General features: G+C 40.0%; 1 protein-coding gene across 2 annotated transcripts in view; it reads left to right on the forward strand.

Moving 5' to 3' along the window:
* The window catches only part of dpp10 (dipeptidyl peptidase like 10), a 258,273-nt gene that overhangs the window by 127,770 nt on the left and 113,055 nt on the right, over positions 1-17,448 (forward strand). The window contains exon 1 of one of the 2 annotated variants that reach the window (XM_077536346.1): positions 16,590-16,932. The exons of the other annotated variant lie outside the window; for it this stretch is intronic. Within the exon in view, the coding sequence (XP_077392472.1) occupies positions 16,876-16,932 (57 nt within the window). The 5' untranslated portion in view covers positions 16,590-16,875. Of the gene's footprint in view, positions 1-16,589; positions 16,933-17,448 lie in introns of those variants that run through there. 2 annotated transcript variants of the gene reach the window in all.

Raw genomic sequence — 17,448 nt, forward strand, 5'->3', positions numbered from 1 at the left:
TGTTTAGAAAATTGAATACTAAAACGATGTGTGGATACTAAACTAAGGAATACTTGTTAATAAATAATTTGGATAAAACAGAAGGAGCGCTGTAAGGTGCATTATTCTATTTAAAGCTTAGTGGGCTGCAGTATTTCTCCGCGTAATTAAGCAAGTGCGCATTGTGGTGTCATTTAAAACTGTTATTCTACGGATCGCCACTAGGACGTGTTAGCGGTCTTTGGAATGAGTATCACCCCTTGTTTACAGCAGTAGCCACACTTTACGACAGTCTGATATGCCTTGAGGGAGTTCTGCCGTTGTTGCCTCGCGTGCACAGAAGTTGCTCTAACGTGATGGCTAAGTTTCACTCTCCTGAATCGTTTGACTTCACCCAGCCTTCGGCATGGAGGCAGCGTTTTTCCTTACGACAGTCTGATATGCCCGAGGGAGTTCTGCCGTTGTTGCCTCGTGTGTCTGTTAATAAAGCCCAGTTGTTGAACTTCCATGAATATGTGAATTCATGACACGCATCAAGATCTCTCTTTCACTCTCTTTGTCTGGCCTCTTATTCTGTGTTCCAGCGTTATTTCGTTGTGCAAATGTATTTATCATGATCATAAAAATATATAGATTATTTTAACCTTAAAAAATCTTTTTTTCTGCCAAAAATACTATAGGATAAATTGAAATTTCGGGTTTGCTTCGGGCTCAGGCCTGCAAATCAAGTTAATTGGTCGGGCTCGGGCTGGGTCGGGCTTTAATGCCCGCGGGCCTGGGTCGGGTCGGGCTGGATTTTTTAGGTTCAATCTTACCTCTCATCCATCCATCCATCCATCCATCCATCCATCCATCCATCCATCCATCCATCCATCCATCCATCCATCCATCAGCTTGCTAGCTAGACCTACCATATGCTACACAGCAATCTGGATGACAGTTCACATTATCAGTCCATCATTGAGTATGTTCCAAACAGTGAATACGGTCACCACTTCCTTCTTTCCTCTGTGACATTTTTAAAGTGGCTGCGTTTTGTAGGACAGAACATGGCCAGCTCCCCTGCCAGTCCTTTACAGTCGTTTGGTCACAAACACTGGGCGAGTGGAGTCAGGTGGCTTATTGAGCGATTCTATACGTATAATAACATTTTATCCACTTGTCTTGAGGTCTCAAATAAACAACGACATTGAACATTTTCATTTATGTACAGTATAAATAATTTAGGGCCTAGCACAGACCCTTGGGGAACTCCATGAGTAATTTTCAAGTATTTTGATTTTATATTGTTAAACTGCAAATACTGATATCTATTTTCCAAGTAACTTTTCATCCATTTATATGTTAAACCTCTTATACCATATTTCTCTTATTTATTCATTAATATAGAATATAGATATATAGATATATAGAATAATATAATATTTAGTCTGTAGCAGGGGTGTCAAACATATGGGCCTCAATCAGGCCGGATCAGGCAGGCAAAGGAGTTTAATCCGGCCTGCGAAATAATTTTGTAAAGTAAAAAAAAATAAAAAAATAAATTAGAATTGTAAAATCTGACTAATTAATCAGCCATACACAATCAAAACATAAATTTGTAATTTCACAAGCAGTCCCCAGATGAGCAATGCAACTTGTACGGGGAATCGTCCTGGATGTCGTCATTTTACACTCAACTTAAAGTTACGGTTTGTTTAATTATTATTATTATTATTATTTTTTAAATCATAGACCGACATAAAAGTGTGACAGATGACGCAAATTCAATTACTGGTAACACAAACAGATATGACTAGGATTAGCGTCCTTATAACATCATGAACTCATTTGCTCCCAAAAACATATAAATACGTTCTATTTTAAATATCACCATGCATCCAAATACGTATTTATATGTTTTTGTTTTATGCTAGAGTATATAGGAGGCTTTGATGCAGCCTCTGAACTGAAGAGAATGCTTCAAGCAATGTTAGTTATTACAAAAACGGCCAGCAGGTGGCAGCAGAGTATAAGAGATCAACCTGTGCCATGTTGCAAAAAGCTCTTTTTCCCCACTGAAACTTTGCTATATTCTAATGCCAATTACTGAAAAATGGAAACAGATACAAACATACATTTTTTTCCTGCTGAAAGAAGAGACTCTAATCTTTTTGTTTTGGTAGGTTCCATGTTTTGATAGCAATAGGACATAATATTCTGTGGGCCTTGCAAAATCTGTCAAAATCCAGTAAAAGGGCAAAAAATGTGCTGGGAGTGAATGAGTTAACTGCGCCACATAATGCATTCTGGGAACAATATATATGCAAAACAGGTAGATTTAACACATCCGGAACTTATACAGGCAAAATGTTGCCACGTTCCATTTGCGCCCGTGTTATTTTTTGGAACAATATGTTACAGTTGAGCTCCGTCATTTAGGGCTGGCCCACAAATAGCGAAAATCTGCGCATAAATGATGGCAGTCGTTTTTAAGTTGTATACCGTTATTTTCCCAATGCGGCCCACTCGGTAATGCATTTTCCTACATGCGGCCCCTGAGCTAACATGAGTTTGACACCCCTACACCCCTGGTCTATAGTATCAAATGCTTTCTTTAGAGCCATAAAAGCCCCAACAGTATTTTTTTTTTTATTATCTATGTTAGTAGATATTGCTTCTGATCTTATCGTCTCAAGATTTCACACATTTGATGAGAGTCCATCCCTGAAGATGTCTACAAACTTATGTTTCATCTTACTGTTAGTGCCACCTACTGACGTTTTTTTTTTTTTTGTAATGATTTTTCTTCAACTTTTTTTCTCCTATCACGTTAACTGGACCTACCTCATATTTGCTCAGAAGAGCGTTTCGGCCTTCATGATGTCACAACACGAAGTTTGTGAGTTTTCGCGAATCTCTAAGCGCTGTTCGCAAAGAAAACAACACCAATTTTGAGGGCCTAAACATGCACAGAAACTCATGAAACTTGGCACACAAATCTGGCCTGGGATATTGAGCAGTATTTTATTGTTTACTGTGTTTTTTTTTTTGTTTTTTTTACAAAAATGACTCAATAGCGCCCACTAATTTTAATGGCACAGCCCCATTTGTACGTTTAAGCAAGATCTACGACAATTTTTAGGTGTATGAGGGAGCCCAAGACCTATATAAAAGTCTCTTGGACCCATATGCTAAAATAAACAGGAGCTCCGAATTTTTTAATGTCTGATTTTTGCACATTTACAGGGGACATACTTTTGCCCACTTCTCCTACACGTTGCATCTAATTTACTACAAACTTCACCTGGAACATGTCAAGACCTGAGAATTCGACTGAGGGGAAAAAAAAAAAGACTTTTCGAAATACTATGTGATGGGGCAGAGCATCAAATATTGTGTTTCATATTTCCTTCGCAGTGAAGAAGGGTATGCTTAATAACTCCCCAGTACATGGTCCAAAATAATCCCAAACTTTACATATATGTTTATAGTCGAGGCCTGAAGGTATCGCTATGACATCATTTGGCTATAATACAGCGCCACCTAGCCTTAGGCAAAAATAAAAAAATACCCCACATACGGTATTTTGTCCAAAATTTGCATACTCATTGAAAGTGTGATAACTAAGTCATTTCTGAATATTCTTTTTTACTTTCCACCACTCAAAATGTTCAGTGGCATCAGACCTATCCGCACATATGTAGTTTTCATTTTATTACAGTTTTTTCCAATTGCTAAAACACTAAAATGACTTGCTTAGCACAATTATTTAAACTGGCACACAGAGAGCAAGTCCTCTTCTCAAGTCTCCAAAACTCTAACCACAATTTCTGCTTTACACACATTTTGAAATTCCAAATGGCACTTTTTAAATGCACTGAACACGCTTCACATACATAAGACACAACAATCTGACATAATGTCACATGTTTGCCATTGCAAAACACCGCCATTCAAAATGACAATACATGAGCTAACTGACCAATATATGTGCCGCCTATTAAAACACCTTTTTTTTCGCATGACATGAGTCGGACATGTAAGACAAAAAAATAGCTCAGAATAAATTAAACATGACAAAATAACACTATTTAAACACCAAAACGTACTTATCCATGGTAGAAGTCCCAGAAATAATGTCCAAAACGCATATTGATGTGACAACAGGCAAGCGTGCCTATAAAAATAGGGCTCTCTCGTAACACGGTTATCGCGTGAACTCAACTCTCCAGCATGAACCTCCATGATCTTGTGGTCTGCTGGGTGCAGATTTCCGGACACTCAATGCACACAGTCCGTGCGGCTGCCATACGTTGAACGCACCGCGTCCGTTCATCTTGTCATGTGTCAAGAGTCCGTCATTAACAGAAAGAATCCGGTCACTTTTCACAATAAAACATTTTAAAAGCCTCGGCGAAACAATGAACCGGAAGTACAGTAATTTTTGTTTTCTTTCAACTGTGCTGCCCGCCACGGCCCGGTCCAAAGTGGCCCACGGCCCGGTCCGCAGCCCGGTGGTTGGGGACCACTGCTCTAACTGCACCCACAATACATCGTTCATCTAATGACTGAAATCATATTTCTCTGACAGTGTGCCTGCTCTCATGGAGAGTGAAGATTTTGCAGGTCGAAATGTATTGTGAGGGTCTTCTGGCAATTCCTGGAGCTAATAAAATGATTCACGGCTTAAAAAGAGCCAGTCAACAAGTGACGGTTGGAGATGACATGAAGACCTTTAGCATCTGACAGAAATTACTTTGGCAAGAAAGGCGCAGGATTTGCAGCTTGACAGATCAAAAGGAAAGAAGCGAGAGGTGGGAACATTTTAATCGGATTGCAGCGCATGCACCTCAAATCCCCTGACTTATTTTTCATGGCTCATTAAACAACCATTTTGAATATTAACACTCTCTGACCTGTTTTCAGTGTGATCTAATGAAACTGCTCTGATTGAGTGACTGTCAAAAAAACAAAACAAAATTATTACGTAATTTGTAGTTTCCTGCCCAAGCACTGACAGGTTTGTTAGCTGGTTAGCCAGTTTTTTGGCTCGTGCCAGCTCTACTGCAACAACCATTTAAGTAAAGAGTAAAAAGAAACAAAAAACAAAACAAAACGTAAAGCAAATTGCAAATATGAGCATAGGGCTCATTTTTTTTATCCAAATATAAGGAATGTATTCTCGCGTGACATACAGTGTCAGATTGCTACGACTACCTTCTACTTTGCAGCAGTGTAGAAGCAGCATTCAAGCCGCTACAAAGCACACGTGAGTTTTCACAAAGCACTTGGTATTTGTGTTGAGACGTATGTGCTTTTGTGTACTGCATGTGTACGAAACAAAATACAGCAGTACACTGGCGATCAATACGTTGTGTGCACCGCTTCTCACCCTGTTAAGCTTACCCTGAACGGAATAAGAAGTTGAAAATGGATAAAGGGTATTCTTGCTTCACCTACAATTTTGTTTTTTTCTTGTTTGCAATAAGAATTGTTGCCTATCATCAAATTACATAAAAATTAAGCAGCATCCTTGACATTTTGACATATCATAGAAAGATAAATAATGCTACAAAGTGGTTTCTGCATGCACACACACAAAAACATTTCAGTGTGGATTCATCACCCACATACAATACTTCACCCTTCAACTCCCAGTGCTTTCTGCCGTGACTGCTAATAAATATGTTATTGTTTAAAAAAATAAAATAAAAAAATAAAAATAAAATAAAAAAGCTTCATCGATACCACATAGAAAAAAAACAAAGTCTATTTTCCTCAAATCAAATATTTGGCATTCAGGTCAAAACCTTGACTGGCCAAAAGTATAGATTTTTGAAAAAAATATTAAATTTGCCACGTCCTCCTCCCAGTTCTGAAGACTCAGGTTCGAGTTCAGGCTCTGGCCTTCCTGGGTGGAGTTTGCATGTTCTCCCCGTACCTGCGTGGGTCTTCTCCGGGTACTTCGGTCTCCTCCCACATTCCCAAGGCATGCATGGCAGGTTAATTGGGCGCTCCGAATTGTCCCTTGGTGTGCTTGTAAGTGTGGATGGTTGTTCGTCTCTGTGTGCCTTGCGATTGGCTGGCAACCAGTCCAGGGTGTCCCCCGCCTACTGCCCAGAACCAGCTGAGATAGGTTCCAGTACCCCCTACGACCCTTGTGGGGAATAATTGGTCAAGAAAATGGATGGATGGATTACATTTGCTAAATTGTGACTTATGAGGTTTTGGCCTGACGTCAGCAATATTCAATAGTTGTTTTTAAATTTTGTGTTCAACCCATCACAGCATACACTGAATGTAGAGCTCACAGAGAGCTCGGGATTATTAGAGCCTTGCTCAAGGTTACCGCAGCCGCGGTGTTGAACAAAAGCTCAGATAATAAGAGGCACCGTTCCTATTTTTATTTTTTTTTCGTTCAATGCAGGGGTGACCAGCACACATCTTGTAAGCCGTATGCATTTTTCTGACTCTCCAACTCTGGCTCATCTGACAATTTAATTCAGTTTTCAGGTTTTGCATTTTTCAAAATGCTCAGCTGAATACTGAATATAATATTGCCGTGCAACACATATTTGAAACATCTACATTGTATGGGAATGTGGCTACAGTGCAAGTTGCTGTTCAGTATGAGCATTGGTGCAGCTCATTTCAATGTATTTATTTATTTATTTTCATTTCCTAGAGGTGGGTAACGTTTGCACTCTTCTACTTGAGTGACAGTTAATTATTTTTTAAATGTGACAGTTGGTCAGATACCTAAAAGGTATCATAATTAAACAAACCCCCATGTGTCTTATTCAGCTGGCATCCAACATCACACTAAATATGTTTTAGAATGGTATCATGTTGCAGTAAATAACGGAGATGACTGAAATCTTTTGATGAAGGCAAGACTGTTGACTAGATAATGAAGTCCACATTGCCTCACCTAAAATACACTCTCACAAAGAAACTAAGCACCCATATCAAAAATGCGCAGAGGTGTTTTGAATCGTCAATGCTTAACAAAGCATGTCAGATTTATTTTAACTGACAAATACTGTGAATATATTGGTGGCTGGAAATATAGAGATGACTCATTACAAACCTGATGCCCAAAGGCGAAACAAACATCAATGTGCAAGTGAATAGGAAGAAACTCAAAGGGCCTTATTTTTGTAGAGTGACGCACATGCACTCGGCATAAAAAAACTGGCACATTTCCGTGCTGAAGCTAATCAAGTTTATTGTGTTAGGGTATTTGGCGGACCACATTGGGCCTCGTTACAGTGAACCAAGGACATTTTCTATCACGCCCATCCCGCTGCTACCTGGCAACTTGATGACGAAAAGTAGACTAGAATTAAGACCAGTTAAACATTGGGATGCACGATAACTGAATCTTTTCCCCCCCACTGAATCCGATAACCGGTAACTTTTTTTTTTTTTTTGTAAACTACAAATATATATGTTGTTGCAGCTTAAACTAGATCTCATTTTGACTGTTCTCAAAATTGGATTTGTCGTTACTCTGTTTACATAGATCAATAATGTTCCAGGTGTTTTGACTTTTCCTCTCTCTGTATATATATCATTACTGCACTGCCATTTTATTGTATTAAAAATAGAAAAATATTTAGGAGTAATTACTACTTTACCTCCACACCCGTCAATTTGACTGCTCTATTCATTTCAATGTACATCTTTCGAGTTGGGCTTCCGTAGCAACTACCATTCAATGCGGAGGCATTTGGCTTTGGATACAAGCTAGATTACCATGTTGAATAAAAAAATAAAAAATAAAATAAAAAAATGAATAAATAAAAACTATACTAGAGAGGAGACTACACAGCTACATTCTGAGAAACTGACGAATCACAATGAGTGGTCGCTGGATCGCTCAGCAGTTTCAGACAGCATGTCCAAACATGACCAGCCCACCCTCTCTAAAAAGAGCCATGTATCGCTTCACTGGAATTGGTGACGCAGCTCAAGGTACAGTAAAAGCTTATAGTAAAAAATGTGCTCCTAGATGTGAGGAGTCATGATGTTTTTGGCAATACAAGCCTGATAATCAAAATTAATACACCCATTTTCCACAGAAAAGCAAGAGAAGGGCTTTATTAGCTACTTAAAACAGCGAGTAATAACCATATTAGGTGATTACTATTATTATTATTATTATTAGGCAGGAGTGCAACCCGTCAAAATGACTGCTCTGGGAGATCTAAGTGTTTTAGAATTCTAGTAGTGCAAAGAATATAGGGTCATTGATGGATTACTTTTTCTGATGATGCCCATTTTATGTGGTGCGACCAAAATGAAATAACCAATTTGGGACTTTTATTTTGAAATACATTTAAAGACAGGAGTTTGTATCATTCACAAAAAAATAGCATTTTTAGCAATTGCTTTGTAGTGATCATATTTGGACATCATGTGATATGACCAGTCTCCGGTTCGAGTCCAGGCTCGGACCTTCCTGGGTGGAGTTTGCATGTTCTCCCCGTGCCCGCGTGGCTCTTCTCCGGGTACTCCGGTCTCCTCCCACATTCCAAAGACATGCATGGCAGGTTAATTGGGCGCTCCGAATTGTCCCTAGGTGTGCGTGTGAGTGTGGATGGTTGTTCGTCTCTGTGTGCCCTGCGATTGGTTGGCAACCAGTCCAGGGTGTCCCCCGCCTACTGCCCAGAGCCAGCTGAGATAGGCGCCAGCAGCCCCCGCAACCCTTGTGAGGAATAAGCGGTCAAGAAAATGGATGGATGGATGGATGTGATGTGACCAGAAAAAAATATATTAATTTTGTCCACCACCTATAATTTTTTTTCATTCACTAATTGTCTTACTGTTTACTTCTGAAGTCATGCGCAACAGTGTCATTTTGCCACCGCATGTGCACACAAAATGATATTTGTCACAACAGTATGTATGTTTTGGTGGATCACTTACAGCCAAAAAAAAAAAAAAAGAAATTTGTCTCTATGACTGTTTTGATAGAATGGCTTTCAGAGCTGTGTAAAATATTACAGCTGTCACTATTTCTGACATACTGTAGCCTTGATTATGGCTGCTGCTGTTTGATGGAGGACTCTGGCGTCTTAGATACTCTGCTAAATGCCTCCGCCTTATTGCCATTCTGGAAACAGAACAGTGATAATACCACTAGTGTTTCTGAATACAGGCATCAGCACCATCACAGCAGAGAACAGACATTTTCAAGTCAAGTACCCCCAGAGTTCCAGCCAATATGTCTTATTTTGTATTGTAAAGTTCCACTGCAAGTACAAATTTGGAAAATTCAAAGCTAGAAAGAGTCCCTGCCCCTTTTATAGATACAACAGTTTGCATTATTTAACAGTGGTCATACTTTTTTAAGACACAGTACTGTGTGCTGTATGGAAAACCCCTAAAGCACAAGCAATTTAACTTTTTAAGCTATAACTAATATTGTATTTTTGAATGAAGGGTTAAGGTTCAGCAACAGGTGGATTTTCTCATAGCTATAAATTACAAGGCATTGTCAAATCTGTATTGTGCAATGCTTTATAGGCCAAACTTAAAAAACAAAAATGAAAATATAACAAAAACCTAATTGATGTGCTATCAAAAAAATAAAATAAAAAAAATAAATAAAATAATTTGCTATTGACCAGTTTTATTATCCAAACAATAAATAGGTCAGTTACAGATTTATGTTCGTCATAAATTGACATATATGTATATGAGCTAGGGGTGTTACCAACCTGAAAAAAAAAAAAAAGCTCTTTATTTTACCTCGCAACTGTGATGCTGTGAAGATGTAAAATCATCACAGTCAAAGCATATATATTGGGCATAGCCAATATATCAATTGTGAATGTCCTGGAGAAGAAAGAAACCATTAATTTACTAAGTAGTAGGTATTAAACAGGCAGACGTGACTGCAGCAGTTGATGAATGAAATCAACAGTGAGCCAACTGTAAAGGCTAAAAAAAAACTGTTATAGGCATGAGCAACAACGGCCAGAGAATACGAGATAATATGCGTAAAATGTCTTGCCTAAGGACTTAACAACACAACTTGGAATTGAACACCAGACCTACTGGTTACTGAACAACCACTTCCTAGGCCTCAGCCACCATCCGCACCAAAGAAGATAGGTCTCCCCAATTTCCAAAAGTAAATGGACTCGAGGTCCACCAGGGTGGGTAACAATGGCAGGAACAAAATTATTATACAGATAGTATAGTGTGTTGCGTCATTATATAATTTGTACTACATTTTTAGATTGTGTTATACATCACAAATTTGGAAATTTTGACATCAAAAAAGTTCTTCTGCAGACAAAATCCCCTTAACTCAGTTTCATAGTGCACTGATGGAAAAAAAACAAAAACAAAAAACAAAAAACAAAAAACAAAAACAAAAACAAAAAAACAAACAAACAAAAAAAAACCCCAAAGAAGATTCGAAGGGGTTGAAGATTCGAAAAAACGTACTAACGTTTTTTTTGTTTAGGTTTTTTTTTCACTCAGAAATTCTAAGTAAATTTTATAATGAGAGTTTTGAGTACATTTTACCAGTTTATTTATTTATTTATTTATTTATTTATTAAAAAAAGCTACTCCAAAGATGAGGTACAAACCCACAATCTTCAGGTTGGGGGACAGCCAGTTACAGTATACTAAATGAGCCATGCTGCTCCTATGGTATGTTAGGGTATTGCTGATGTCAGGTGGAATCCTCCTGCCGACAAGTATGTTGTTCTCATTTTGGACACACCAGCAATCCAGTAGAGGAACAAACAAGATTGGCATAGCTCAGGTGGTACAGTGGTTGTCTCCCAACCTGAAGGTCATGAGTTCGTTCCTCAAAGCTTGAGTAACTTTTTTTTTTTTTTTAAATGAATAAACTGGTTAAATTTACCCAATACTTATAAATTTCCTTAGAATTTCTGTGAATCATGGCTAAAGATTGGAAAATTTGATGGTAAGGATCTTCTAAAACCAATGTTTTCAACAGCCCTTGAAGAACCCCATCTTCCAAAAAGAGTTCTATGTATTGAAACAGTTCTTACAGGAACCCTTAGGCTCAAAAGAACCCTTGAAGATTTATTTATTTATTTATTTCCCAAAAAAAGGTTCCCCAGAAGCCCATAGTCCTGGATAGAACCTCTGCCCTTCATGAAAAACCAAGTCTTGACCCTCAAAAAGAGGTCTTGAGTTGTGAGGACCGGCCAAAATGTCCTCACTTCACAAAAATGTCCTCATTCTGTTGGATAAATAAGTATTTTGGTCCTCACAATGTAGTATGTACAAGTACGCGCACACACACGCACACGCACACAATTTTGGCAGGTGGAACAGCGGGTCTTGGACAACGGCCATCATACGCTGAAATCTATTATTGACAGGGACGTTAATGCGCGCCGTTGTTGAGGCCATTGTTTGCGCAACAACATGTTGGAATTGTTGGGGAAGTGCGCCAGAAGACAGACCACTATTTATTGACATGGATATTGTTGAGTTCATTGACTGGATTTTTTATATTATGAACAACAGCAGCTGTAGAGGAAAGGAAGATTGTGGGAGTTGGTCCTTTTTTACTCATAACTGTCACCTTTGGTCTAAAGCATAACTGCAGCCTCTGTAATGCTCATGCATGGCGTCACTCCTTTGATCTCCCACCCAAGAGACTGAGAAGTATTCGCCCTGAAGACTTCACACTAAAGGGAAGATACAAGCTGGTAAGCACACTTGGAGTCACAATTTCATCACTTGTGACTGAGTGAGGCGGATGCACTGTGGCTCTCCTGAGAGTGAACGTTGGAAGCTTGTCAACTGAGTCGGTGTTCTGTGAGGACCATGTCAAATGTTCGACCTGTTTGGAGATTTTTAAAGATTCTGTCATGCTGCCGTGTAGTCACAACTTCTGTCGTGGGTGTGTGGAAGAGAGGTGGGAGGAGAAAGGAGATCAATCGTGTCCAGTTTGTAGAAAAAAAGTGTTGATGGATGGATGTGCCTTCAAACTTGGTCCTGAAGGACGTGTGTAAGGCCTTTTCACAAACCTCAGTGGAATTGGACGACATCTGCAGCTTGCACGGGAAGAAACGGAAACTCTTCTGTATTGCCCACCAGGAATGTGTGTGCGTCTCCTGCTTAGCCACAAAATGCCCCTCAGGTCACAGGTTCCACTCCATCAATGAAGAGATGCAGTACGCAAAGAAAAGCCTAGAGAATTTCAATATAAGATTGTAAAGGAATGAAGAAGCGGCGCACATCAAGATCCAGAGGGACAGGGAGGAAAGCACGATTAAGAAGTTTGAGGAGCTTCGCTGCTTGCTGCAGGCTGACGAGGAGGACAGTTGCTCTGATGCGAGGGAGAAAGATGAGGAAAAGAGTCGGCTGATGAAGGAGAAGATTTAAATTCTTGACAATGACATTACTGCTTTGGCAGACAGATCAGAAGCGCAGAGGAGCGTCTGACCCCTGTTTCCTTTGCGTTCTGTTTCATAAATAACTACCAGACTTTGAAGACCATAATCGAGAAACTGCCCCACAAGTCCGAGCAGGGACGAAGACTAGGATGTGGGCGACCTCAAGTTCAACATGTGGGAACAAATGAAGGAGATGGTCTCCCACAGTCCCGTCATTCTGGACCCAACCACAGCCACTCGACAACTCAGTTTGTCTGAAGATCTGACCAGTGTGAGTTGTCAAGAAGGACAGCTGCGTTCAATGGACCCAGAGACCTTTTTCCCATAGATAGATTTTCCCAAAAAGATTGAACTGACAAGAAATTAGTGTGCTGTGCTTCTAAGTCTCATATATGATTTACTCCTAAAAGTGGCCACTTTCGCATTCTTTTCATACCCAGATATTTCTAAGGATTAAGTATGACGCAAGTACAAAATATGTATGTGATATATATGAAATGTGTATGGCAAAATATGTTTTCTATACATGATTCACATAAGCATAATAGTTTTTAAATTGTTATCTGTTTTAAAGACATACTTTTTATATATGAATATATACCATGATATTAGGGCTGGATCTCCAAAATCGATTTGATTCGATTCAGAAGGGCCCGATTCGATTCAATTCAGGATTCACATTGATTTTCGTTTCAGGGAAGGATTTTATGCAGTACCAATTTGACTTTTATATGGAAGACATTCCCACGAGTAGCAATGCTGCAAAATAGTAGAAACTTCTTTCATTACTTGGTGCATTGAATCCAATACAGTTCATTAATCATGTATGTTTATTGAAGATGGACTGATCCAAACCATAAATAATAATTGAAATCAATTACAACCACAGCGCTATGTAAATAAAGTGGCAAATCACAGATTTACATTCCTGTGACAGTTTACGCTAAGGTTCCAGTGGTTAATAAATAAAAACAAATGTACCTAGCCATAGTACATAATTATGCATCCACATTTTGTTTTGATGTCCAATACTTACCTATTCTTGGAGCATTTGTCACATTAATGTATTGTGGGGAAAAACCGTATTAAAAGTATTGATTCATGCTTTTATGAATCGATATTGGGCTATGGAAAGGAATATCGATTCGATATCGATATATCAATATTTTAGACTCAGTCCTACATAGGGTTGTCACAAGAACCGATACTACGCGGTGCCAAGTCGATGCCAAGATTCTGAAAATGTGACGGTACTTCCTTTTCTACAAAGTACCGTTGGTATCGAGGCGGCATATCTGGCCGCGTCTTTTGTGTTGTTTTGGGGGTGTTTATTTATTTTATTATTATTATTTTTTAATCCCACACGCACTCACTCACACAAGCTTACGTCATGTAAACTAGGTGGATATGGGCGCTTATCTGGCAACCCACATTACGTCTAATGACGTCACGTGAGTACCCTCCCGCTGCTACAATAACAAGGAAGTAGAGCAACATGCGTGCAACATGACAGTAGCCCGCACATCTGCGTCGTCTTCAACTGCAGCACCCCCTCAATTAGTTGAGAAGAAAAAACACCAAAGTCGCGTATAGAAGTACTCTGGATTTGAGGTTGATGCGCAGGGATAGAGATGCCGAAACCGTTTCCAGACGAAAGGGGAACACATCCAACTTAGCGAAACATGTACACCCAGACTTGTACAAAGAATTCAAGGCAAGTGCATTTGAATTCCCGTGTTATCATTGTTGTCCATATCTAAACTAATAACGTTAGTATGATGACCTCCACACTCAATGAGCTGCTTTGCGAAGTAACGGTAGCGTTAGCGTTATGTTCAGCCTCGTCTGTCCCGCATAATAAAGTTAGGTAAAGTTGCCGGGCAGCTAATTTACTGAATCACCTAAAGTAACATTAAACAACCCTCAAATAATATATCAAACGTTATTTGTTATTTTGTTTGTTTGCGTGTGTGTGTGTGTGTGTGAGGCTACGTGCTGCTGTGTTGGTAAATAAGCACACTATGAGATTTTTATTTTTTAATGCTACATGCTCTGTGATGCATTTTTCATTTTACAGTAATTTAGTGTTTAGTACTTATTGTTTGTTTGTTTATTTATTGACCATAAAATCATAACATAGAAACATTAACAAGTAGCAAACAATAATTTAAAGAAGAAACTCATAGCAATTATTTGTGATGGTTTACATGTCCAAAGGGAGTAGGAAGAAGTTAAAAACGTATCTCGTCCTACTCCTTATTCTTTGTATCTTTTAACTTATTTCATTATTAAATACAGTAAATTAATATATTACAATAAAAGAATGTGTAATCCTGCACATGTAGACAATTACGCTTTAACATTAACATACGTACATTAGTCAGTAGCGTATATACATGAATTTCTTATGCTGCGTTCTCACCAAAAGCGAGGGACGGCAATTCGGCGGCGCGTTTGCATTGTAGTCAATGGAGTTCGCGCGCAACGGAACGAAAGTGCGTGGGCCGGTGCGGAGGACGCGTTTCGCGCGTTGGGACGTGGTGCGCAGCAGCGAAAATCCGCAGATTCGCGACGAAAATCCGCACATTCGCATTTTCGTCGAAGTTAAAAAAATTGAACTTTCTTCACGTTTCGCCTCGCGGTAGCCAATCGGCTTCGAGTACGGGCCACGTCACACACAGCGTCCTCTCTATTGTCACCCCGAGCGCAACAACATGTCCAACCGTGACAGAATGATGATCAAGAAAGTGCTGGTAAGTCTGTTTACTTGCTTTTGAACTGTACCGAGTTAGCAGCAGTGCTTATTATTACCGCCAAAGCTATTTTTAGCACAAATGCTGGCCGCCCGATTGCCACTCAAAAAGCGAAAGTGTTATCACGTACCTCAAAAAAGGAGAAAATAGTGCCACGGCTGTTTAGTCCCAGGAAAGAAGTGAAAGTAGTTGGCGGTGCTCACTTTTTGTTGACTCACTAAAGTGCTCCACTTCCTTGTTCACCAAGTGACACGCCTCCTCCGCTACGGTGAGCACGAAAGCGCGAATGAGCAGCAACCGTTCCAAAAACACTCTACGTGGTGAAACGCTCGCGAATGAAGCGTTCCAGTTCGCCTTTTCGGATTTGGTGAGAACGTAGCATTAGGCATACACAATAATACATCCTCATACTCGCATTGTTATCATTTGGGTTTTGAGTTTGTCATGTTTCTGTTTTTGCTTTCTGGTTTGTCTCCCCTGGTCTCGTTATTGTTAACCTTGTCCACCTGCATGTGTCTTCCCTTCCCAGTGTCTACCAATCAGCTTCCCCTGCCACTTGTGTCTTGCCCAGCTTCTAAATACTATGGCAAAGTAGATTGTTGTAAGCTTTATATATTATTTGTGCTTTACTGTACTTAGCTAGTACATGCACAGTATTTTCAATTTATTGTTTAATACATTAATGCACAGTGTTTTCATTTAATGCTTTAAAGCTACATGCCAATTGTTCTGTTTAAAAACACAGTATCATTGTTTGTTGTTCACATCTAATAAAAAAGTGTATGTTGAAGTGCAGAATTTGCTGATTTTCCATTTTTACCCTGGGATCGAAATGGCATCGAGAATCGTGGAATTTCAGTGGTATCGGCATCGACTACTAAATTTCTGGTATCGTGACATCCCTAGTCCTACATGATATATAGGTTTTCTGCATGTAAAGTTTATGTATGTTTATGTCGATCAATGTGTTACCAATAAGCAGTAGTGACAATCCATTCGCGCAAACAATTTGTCGGCTGCATGACATCACTCCCGTGGCAACTTGAAGATTTTTTTTTTCACTCACTCACTCACTCACTCACTCACTCACTCACTCACTCACTCACTCACTCACTCCCACAAGCTTACATGTCTGAGTGAGTGAGTGTAAAAAAAAAATAAAAAAATAAAAAAGCCGACAAATTCGCCCAGCCTCGTCTGCGAGCATATCTAGGAAAGATCGAGTATATAAGCTAGTTTATTAATATTTGTAGCACCTATTTTTAGCCACCCTGCGTTCTCACTCTGACCATCTCCAAACTTGTGACAAATGTCGTTTTTAGCATATGCTGCCGCAGTTTGGAGAGCTTGATCTAAGGAAACAATTGGAAATTAATTTAATTAACGGTTTGAATTAATTCCATTGCACATTGCCAATATTCCATTAGCACTTACACCTCCAAGAAGCAGACACACCCCTGAGTAAACTTACTCTCGCCCCCCAAAAAGACAGCGAGCTGGTTTTCACGTCGTCCTTTTTGATTCGGTTAGGAGCTTGTGTAAAACTCTCCTCCCTGATACGAGGCTAATGTGAGCGTGCGGGCGGCGGAGGCTTCTCCACAGATGCTCTCTCCAGCGCCTTACACAATTCGCTGGTGACGAAATCACCCTCAGCATTCGCACTTCTAACTATCCAGTTGATGAGGAGGCGAGCCCATTCCTCTTTTGCTCGGAATCCAAGGACCCTGCAGCGATAAATCGAGAGTTACCCCGAGGAGTTTACCATGACAGCTACCAAGGAGCCGCCGAATCAGAGGCAGAATCAACCGCAGCAGGATGAGGTGGGCAAGTGGAATTTATTCTGAGCGCATCTATCTCATTTTAGCACTTCAGCCACCCGACCTCGCATCATATAGCTTGACTCAGGCGTGTTATTCGGGCGCAAGCTGTGCGAAAACACCATTTTACCGTTTAACATTCAATCTCCAGCCAACGTCAATATTTTTAAACACAGGTCAGGCTCATTTAATTAGGCTCGCCGTCGCCAGCTGTGCACGGAGCTCGCTGTGAAACTGTAGCAAGTGGGGAACATGAATGATAAAGCAAGGGGGTCCGTGCGCTGTGGTGATCGGCTGAAGGGGGAGACTGCGCATTGTAATTCAGCGGTTGCCTCCTGTCAGCTGCCCCCGACACGTTGGGAGGGAACATTCGCGGAAAATCACTTTGGATGGGGCTCGGGCAGAGCACATGCACTCCTGCTTCCAAACGGACGTTGTGCTTGAAGTCACCTTCAAAAAGCACTTAATGGACGCTCATTAGAGGGTACCACCACTCAGGTGGGATCCTCTGTTGTTTTC

This window comes from Festucalex cinctus, chromosome 11, assembly GCF_051991245.1.
Source record: "Festucalex cinctus isolate MCC-2025b chromosome 11, RoL_Fcin_1.0, whole genome shotgun sequence".
Classification (NCBI taxonomy): domain Eukaryota; kingdom Metazoa; phylum Chordata; class Actinopteri; order Syngnathiformes; family Syngnathidae; genus Festucalex; species Festucalex cinctus.